The following is an 8,482-nucleotide window of genomic DNA, read 5'->3' as shown; positions in this document are numbered from 1 at the left end:
GCAACAGAATTCAGCTTGCAGGCGGCCATGGTAAGCCATAGTCTTTCAGCTTCTGCAACCTTCATAACAGCAGCATCCTCCTTTCCCATATCAAGCAAAGCACGCTGACTTGGCCATTTAGTGCTGCGGTTTTCGTGTTAACATGCAGCAGTAGAAACCAAACTAACTCCCCCCCATCCAATTCTCTGGGATGATTGTTTTACCCCTTCCCCCACTGCGTGGCTGGTATCAGGGAAGATCCCTGCTAGCCAAACGTGAACTGCTTAGTACCAATGGCCCCCCCCCACACCGCTTGGCTGACTGCGGGGAGGATTTCTTTTCAGACACAGGCAAACAGCCCAGTAGGAACAGCCACCTCTGAATGTCCCCTTAATTAAACTCCTGTATTTCAACCAGGTTACTATGAACGACATAAGGATAACACAGAGAGATAAAGAATGGATGTTGCTTGAATGCCAGCAAACACTGGGACTATACGCTGCCAGGCTTTGTCATGCAATGATACCAGATTACTTGCTACTAGTATGGCGTGGTAAAGTGTCCTACCATGGAGAACGGGATAAGGCTGCTCTCCCCAGAAACCTTCTGCAAAGGCTTTTAGAGTACCTCCAGGAGAGCTTCATGGAGATGTCCCTGGAGGATTTCCGCTCCATCCCCAGACACGTTAACAGACTTTTCCAGTAGCTGTACTGGCCACGAATGCATCCCAAGTCCTCAGGGCAAATTAATTATTAAAAAATGTTTGCTTTTAAAACATGTATTATATTTAAAAAGGTACACTCACCAGAAGTCCCTTCTCTGGCTTGGTTGGGTTGGGACGGTATTTCAGTCAGGGTGATAAAAAGATCCTGGCTGTCGGGGAGAACGGTGTGCTGTGTGCTCTCCCCAAGCTCCTCCTCCTCCTCATCTTCCCCTCCGCAAAATCCTCAGGCATGGCGGAGGGTACCCCATCCTCGGAGTCCATGGACAGGGGTGGGGTAGTGGTGGTGGCCCCCCCTAGAATTGCATGCAGCCCAGTGTAGAAGCGGCATGCCTGGGGCTCTGTCCCAGAGCGTCCGTTTGATTCTTTGGTTTTCTGGTATGCTTGTCTGAGCTCCTTAAGTTTCACACATCACTGTGTTGCGTCCCTGCTGTAGCTTCTGATCCTCATGGCCTCGGAGATTTTTTGAAATGTTTTGGCATTTTGTCTTTTGGAACATAGTTCTGATAGCATGGATTCATCTCCCCATACAGCAATCAGATCCAGTACCTCCCGTTCAGTCCATGCTGGAGCTCTTTTTCAATTCTGGGACCGCATGGTTACCTGTGCTGATGAGCTCACCTGGCCAAACAGGAAATGAGATTCAAAAGTTCCCGGGGCTTTTCCTGTACACCTGGCCAGTGCATCTGAGTTCAGAGTGCTGTCCAGAGCGGTCACAATGGTGCACTGTGGGATAGCTCCCTGTCAGAAATATAAAGGGAAGGCTACACCCCTTTAAAATCCCTCCTGGCCAGAGGAAAAATCTTCTCACCTGTAAAGGGTTAAGAAGCTAAAGGTAAACTCGCTGGCACCTGACCAAAATGACCAATGAGGAGACAAGATACTTTCAAAAGCTGGGAGGAGGGAGAAAAACAAAGGGTCTGTGTCTGTCTGTGTGATGCTTTTGCTGGGGACAGAACAGGAATGGAGTCTTAGAACTTAGTAAGTAATCTAGCTAGGTATGTGTTAGATTATGATTTCTTTAAATGGCTGAGAAAATAGCTGTGCTGAATAGAATGAATATTTCTGTCTGTGCGTCTTTTTTGTAACTTAAGGTTTTGCCTAGAGGGATTCTCTATGTTTTGAATCTAATTACCCTGTAAGGTATTCACCATCCTGATTTTACAGAGGTGATTCTTTTTTTACTTCTATTAAAAGCCTTCTTGTAAGGAAACTTGTTGCGGTTCAGTGATGAGACAGAACACAGCTTTTTGCAAGCAAGCAGGCTGGTCAGCGGAGATGGGCTGTTCTGCCCCCCCTGCCTTCCACCTTCTCCTTTTATTATATTTCTCCCCCTAAGCATTACACACTGCTACACAAAGGAATGTATGACGTTGATTCATATGCTTAGTTACCATCCTCTATCTACTACAATCCTGGTTCTCAGGCCTTGAGCCCAGGCTAAAGAAACCTCCCACAGTTGCTGTCCAAACAATCAAGTTCTCAGGGTTCATATCTAGCCCTTGTCCTTGGATAGAGCAATGTGTGCATTGCTCCTAGGAAACAGTCAGGGTGTGCCCCGCCTGCTTCCAGGTGGAATAGCTAGACATTAACCCTTCATCTCCCCTTTTTTGTTTATTGATAATTGGCCATCTCATGGTAGCCGCCAATTTGTTTTATCATGCTATTTAACTCCCAGACAGACAAGGACATAACCTGGGGAGCTTTCCAGGGCAAAAATTTTACAAAGTCTTAACAAGGAAGGAATACATTGTACACAGCAACAACAAAAAATAAGCCCAATAATTACAAACACAAAATAACCAAAAACTTAACATCTGCAATATAATCATCTAAAAGGGGTACACTTCTTTTACTACAATTGTAACCAGCAAAAGGCAATATAAGTATCATTCTACTAAGACAGCAAAGGGTGCCATCACTTAAATTTGCAGGAATATAATTAAAGGTGCATGAACCACAAGTAAAAACCCATCCTGATGGTAGGATGATATGGCCATAATTATATGAAACATTAACAGCATGGGAACAATTTAAAAGGGATTGAGAAATTTTTGACAGCCCAATGGCACCTTTGTACTAGTGCAGTTAACTACACGCGCACAGGTGACATTGTGAGCCCCAGCCGGGTACGGTGTGTGAAGGAATATAGCCGTGCGAGGCAGAGTATAGTTGGCCGGGCCCCAATTAGCCATGCTAAAATACTGGGAGAAAAGATTAGCATAAGCAAAGAGCAGTATCTTATTCTCCTTCGGGCTTGTAACGGGGGAGGCGCTTCCGAGCCAACCCCTACAGAAAATAGCAGGCACAAAAGGCACACAATCATCACAGAATTAGCAGTGATTTGGGCGAGAATCGCCACAAACAAAGTCTTAGGAGTTTCTGGCTGCTGATCTGCTGCCAGTTTTCGTTGAGCCGTGGCGACCAATGCTTTTACTGCTCCCCCTGTCACGGGCTGGCTTGGGACGTTACGCCTCCTCCGTTTCCGTCCCGCCGTTGTCGACTCGGGGGGCAACGCGGTCTCCTCCAAGGTCAGCTGAAACTCTGGTATGGGATTCGACAGCCCCTGGTGCCATGCCATGTTGTTTAAGTGCTGGTCGCACGCACCGGGCTGGAACCCACAACGGTCCTGCAGGGAGAGACACAGCAGCATATCCCCGACCCCAAGTGATTAGAGGTGCTGGGCCCAGCCACTGTGGATCGGGCAGCTGACGGTAAAAGACACGCGGTCTTTCCAGTACCTCAGATTTGTGAAAATGCCGATCCGCAGGGGTCTGCTGATCTGCATTCAGTGTTAAATTATTTAAAGTAAACAAGAGAATATACATCTGTTGTTGAATGTCTCCTAAGGTTCGGAGATGCAGCTCCCCTTGTTTTAATTGTTTATCTAGCAAGGTTTTGAGTGTGCGATTGGCACGTTCAACAATGGCTTGGCCCGTGGAATTATAAGGGATTCCGTGTTTAAGACGGATGTCCCAGCGGGCACAAAAGGTGGAGAGGGCTGCAGAGCAGTAGGCTGGGGCATTATCTGTTTTAATTTGGCAAGGGCGACCCATAACAGAAAAGCAGGCCAGCAAATGGTGAATAACTTTGTTAGTGGCTTCCCCACGTTGTGGGGTTGCCCAAAGAAAGCCTGAATAAGTATCAACGGAAACATGTAAAAATGAATAGGGGCGGAATTGTGGCACATGAGTAACATCCATTTGCCACAGCTGATTTGCTGCGGTACCTCGGGGGTTAACGGCATAAGAAAAAGTAGGAGCAGCAGCAGCACAGTGGGGGCAGGAACGAACAATGGAACGTGCATGATCAGCAGGAATGTGAAACTGCCGGGCCAAAACAGAGGCAGACTGATGAAAAAAGGCATGGCTTTCAATGGGGTCAGAAAAAAGGGAATTTACCTGACCACGCAACGCGCGATCGGCGCGTGCATTGCCCTCAGTGAGTGGCCCAGGCAGAGGGGTATGACTGCGAATATGAGCAACAAAGTAAGGGAAATGACGAGTGGCAAGAAAATGCTGTAAAGACAAAAACAGGTGAAGGAGGTCTGCATCAACCTGAGGGGTAATGAGGGCAAGGGGTAAATGATCAATTACCTGATAAACATAATGGGTATCCACAATTAAATTAAAGGGACAATCAGCAAAAAGTTGAAAGGCCAAAATAACAGCAGCCAATTCTGAACGCTGTGAGACGGCGAGTGAGACAACGTAGATCCAAAGCCTCCTCCGCCCCGAGTTCGATCCTCGGCAGCTGGCACCTGATAGGGGACTAAAATCAATTGTGCAATTGACCGTCCACGCAGGAGCGACTGTGGAAGATGAGTCCACACCTGAACCTTAATAATGCCAGTGTAATCAGCATCAATGACCCCTGGAATGACAAAAAAGCCCTGTTTCCCAGCATGTGAGCGAGGGAGAACAAGACCTACAAAGCCGGCAGGGAGAGGTCCCATCACCTGTGTAGGTATGGCACAGACCTCCCCTGGCAGCTGAAAGTCCGTGTCCTCCTGCAATCTGTTGGTAAAATCCAAAAAGGACTCTAAGGCACCCTGACGGATACTGACAAAGCTTTTGGTAGGCTTGCCTGAATCCGGGACCTTCTTGAAGGCATGCTGGGCACAGGTGGAGATAATGGGGAAGACGGCCTGAGGGAGTTGAGACTGCATCCCAATAGTAGCAAACTGGCCCTCCCCTGCCAAATGCTCATAAATGATACCTTGCTCTCTATATACCTGGGCTTGGCGTTCTGCCATCTGCCGATACTCACTAAGCCAAATAACATACTGACTGGGTGACAACATCATGCGCAGCAGCGTTTTCCAATCCTCAGGGATTAGGGAGTACCCAGCACCCATCCCTTCAATGAGACCACGCACAAAGGTGCTAGTCAGGCCAAATTCACGAATTGCTTTCTTTACCTCTCTAACCACCGAGTATGGCAGAGTGGTCCAGGTGCCCACGGGGTTGCCCTGGTCATCATTCTGCCAGGTCACCGGGCAAACGGAGACCAGATCAGCCAGCTCCTCTGCTGTAAGATCTGATCGAGCTTTCGCTGCATGAACCATTTGTTGCACCAGCGAAAGCTTCTGAGCAGATGCAGATGACTCTCCGGGGGGCCCCATGGGGGGAGGGTGATCACACACCGGCTCCGGTGGGGAAGGCCAGGGAGGCGGTGGTAATAGAGGCACTGGGGGCGAAGCAGGGGGAGGGATGGCTGCAGGAGCGGACGGGGGTGGCAGGATCGGCAGCTCCTCTGTTGGTGCTGAAGAGGGCCTTTCCAAGGCGACACGCTGTGTCGCATCGCCAGGAGGGGGGATGACTGCAGGGGCGGACGGGGGCGGCGAGAGCACCAGCCTCGCGAGGGAGGGTCTGTCTGAGGCGACACGCTGTACCACGTCGCGGCAGAGGTGCCAGGCATGTAAAGCCTGCACGGGTGCCCGAGGCTCTTTGTGCAATGTCTGGCCCAATCGCTCCCAGTCCGCTAACTTAAGGCTTCCAGCTTCAGGATACCACGGGCACTTGGCACGCACCTCCTGTAGCAGGAGAGTGAGTTCTCGAGCCGGGCAGTCATGCTGAGCCTTACGCAGCAAATACTGCAGCTCATTACGGTGTTGCACTTGCAAAGCAGAGAGGGAGCTTCCCATACTTACCACAATGAAAAATACTCACCGGGATCCACGAAGTGGATGAGTGACGCGTCTGAAACCCTTGCCGGGCGAGGTGAGTGTTGAGGGCCCCACGTTTGGGCGCCAGTTGTTGCGGTTCAGTGATGAGACAGAACACAGCTTTTTGCAAGCAAGCAGGCTGGTCAGCGGAGATGGGCTGTTCTGCCCCCCCTGCCTTCCACCTTCTCCTTTTATTATATTTCTCCCCCTAAGCATTACACACTGCTACACAAAGGAATGTATGACGTTGATTCATATGCTTAGTTACCATCCTCTATCTACTACAATCCTGGTTCTCAGGCCTTGAGCCCAGGCTAAAGAAACCTCCCACAGTTGCTGTCCAAACAATCAAGTTCTCAGGGTTCATATCTAGCCCTTGTCCTTGGATAGAGCAATGTGTGCATTGCTCCTAGGAAACAGTCAGGGTGTGCCCCGCCTGCTTCCAGGTGGAATAGCTAGACATTAACCCTTCAGAAACGGAATGCTTTTTCATTGTTCTAAGATCTAAGGGTTTGGGTCTGTGGTCACCGGTGCAAATTGGTGAGGATTTTTACCAAACCTTCCCCAGGAAGTGGGGCGCAAGGGTTAGGAGGATTTTGGGGGGAAAGACGTTTCCAAACTATGTTTTTTCAGGAACCCAGATAAAGTTTGGTGGTGGCAGTGGAAGTCCAAGGGCAAAGGGTAAAATAGTTTGTACCTTGGGGAAGTTTTAACCTAAGTAGGTAAAAGTAAGTTTAGGAGGTTTTCATGCAGGTTGCCACATCTGTACCCTAGAGTTCAGAGTGGGGAAGGAACCTTGACATGGTGGCAGAGTGGTGGGATTAACCTGAAATCCTTTTGAGATCAATTTGAGATTTTTTGAACCAGAAAAATAGATTTTTAAAAAGGAAATATTTTTTTTTCCTTTGGGGCTGCTGGAAAGGAGGTCCAACTGAAAGCAGCTAGTTTTTTCTCTGCTTTGGGGCCAGAGCAGAGACAAAAGGGGATTATCTTTGTGAATTGCAGGTTTTCTTTGCTTGGAGGCAGAGTAGTTAACCTCCTGCAGGGAAATTCAGTCTTCACAAACCTGAGGTTTTTTTTCCCTTAAAAGTAAATAGGGGAGTGTTCTACCCATTTGCCCGGAGACAAAAGTGGTAGGGTTATTTTTTTTTTTAGGATTTTTTTTTTTTTTTTTTTTACAAGGAGCACAGATTTGAAAAGGAAATTTTTTTCCTTTGGGCTGCTGGAAAGCAGGTTTCCAAGTAGCTGGAGGTTTTTTGCTTTGATTTGGGGCCAGAGCAGAGACAAAAGGGAATTGTCTTTTTCTGACAATCACTATCAGAGAATAGGTATCCTATTCCAGCACAACAAAATTTTACAAGCCAAGTTTTGTTTGTTTTATTTCTAAACCTCAGGTGTAAAGTTAGTTAAAAACAGAGAGGTTAGGATGACAGACTCCACGGCTCAACAAAAGCTGGAATTAGCCAGATTTCAGGCTGATGAAAAACAAAAGGAACATGAAAGACAGATAGAACTCATGCGGATGGAGAAGGATGTACAGGAGGCTGCCCACAGGAGGGAAATGGAGGCAAGGAAGCATGTGGAGGAGGAGAAGGAAAAAGAGAGGAAGCATGAACTGGAGATGGAGAAGGTAAAGGCTCAGCAGAATATACCAACAAACCCTAGCAATCCTTCTCCAGGTACCACTTCCCATCCCAGAAAGTTCCCCACATACAAGGCAGGCGATGATACTGAGGCCTTCTTAGAAAACTTCGAAAGGGCCTGCCTTGGGTACAGCATCTCTACCGACCAATACATGGTGGAGCTGAGGCCGCAGCTCAGTGGACCCTTAGCTGAGGTGGCGGCTGAAATGCCTAAAGAACACATGAACAAGTATGCACTGTTTAAATCCAAGGCGAGAGTCAGAATGGGGATAACACCCGAGCATTCTCGTTGGGGGTTCAGAGCCCTAAGGTGGAAACCAGATGTGTCATTTACCCGACATGCCTACCACATTGTGAAACATTGGGATGCCTGGATATCAGGAGCAAGTGTTGAATCTCCTGTAAATTTGCCCTTCCTAATGCAAATGGAACAATTCTTAGAGGGTGTTCCTGAGGAAATAGAAAGATACATCCTAGATGGGAAGCCCAAAACTGTAATCGAGGCAGGAGAGATTGGAGCCAGATGGGTGGAGGTGGCAGAGAAAAAGAAAACTGGTCGCAGTTGGAGCGGAGACCAGAAGGGACAACCCCAGACCACACCATATTACCGGGGGCCGCCCAAGGCCCCACCTACCTCCCAAAGAACCCTCCAGACACCTTATCGTCCCACCACCCCGTTCTCCAGCAACCTGCCTCGCCCCAGTGACCCGTCAGCTGGACAATGTTTTAAATGTAATGAGCGGGGGCATGTAAAGGCCAACTGTCCCAAGAACCCCAACAGATTAGAGTTCATTGCACCGGAATCACACCAGAGATCCGCAGGCCCAGATACCTCCCAGATACCCTTGGAGTGGAGGGAAACTGTGAGTGTGGGCGGGAAGAAGGTCACCGCATGGAGGGACACCGGAGCACAAGTGTCAGCTATCCATGCTTCCTTAGTGGACCCCAATTTAATCAACCCAGAGATCCAAG

The 8,482-nt window shown here is 48.6% G+C and overlaps 1 protein-coding gene across 5 annotated transcripts; it reads right to left on the bottom strand.

Annotated features, from left to right (window-relative positions):
- Positions 1 to 2,285: 2,285 nt before the first annotated feature.
- LOC311521069 (uncharacterized protein) lies at positions 2,286 to 6,337 on the bottom strand. Of its 5 annotated transcripts, XM_084629171.1 has the most exons (4): positions 5,872 to 6,337; positions 4,297 to 4,471; positions 4,102 to 4,218; positions 2,286 to 3,329 (listed from the first exon to the last, which is right to left on the bottom strand). In XM_084629171.1, the coding sequence occupies exons 1-4, from the start codon at positions 6,081 to 6,083 to the stop codon at positions 2,793 to 2,795; spliced, it is 1,041 nt and encodes a 346-aa protein (XP_084485297.1). In that variant the 5' UTR covers positions 6,084 to 6,337; the 3' UTR covers positions 2,286 to 2,792. The 5 variants fall into 5 exon arrangements, 3 of the variants coding, with proteins under 3 accessions (XP_084485297.1, XP_084485296.1, XP_084485298.1); XM_084629170.1 differs by having other exon boundaries at positions 4,102 to 4,471; XM_084629172.1 differs by lacking the exon at positions 4,102 to 4,218.
- Positions 6,338 to 8,482: the final 2,145 nt, after the last annotated feature.

This window comes from Lepidochelys olivacea (assembly GCF_965140295.1).
Source record: "Lepidochelys olivacea isolate rLepOli2 genome assembly, chromosome: 1".
In the NCBI taxonomy this organism is placed as follows: domain Eukaryota; kingdom Metazoa; phylum Chordata; order Testudines; family Cheloniidae; genus Lepidochelys; species Lepidochelys olivacea.
This window is presented reverse-complemented; position numbering and strand designations above follow the sequence as displayed.

Coding starts and splice junctions, on each gene's coding strand:
- LOC311521069 (XM_084629170.1), bottom strand. CDS start 6,083: ATGCTTAGGGGGAGAAATATAATAAAAGGAGAAGGTGGAAGGCAGGGG. Junction 4,472..5,871: donor CATCCACTTCGTGGATCCCG/GTGAGTATTTTT, acceptor AATTGATTTTAG/TCCCCTATCAGGTGCCAGCT. Junction 3,330..4,101: donor ATCGCGCGTTGCGTGGTCAG/GTAAATTCCCTT, acceptor CTCTCCCTGCAG/GACCGTTGTGGGTTCCAGCC.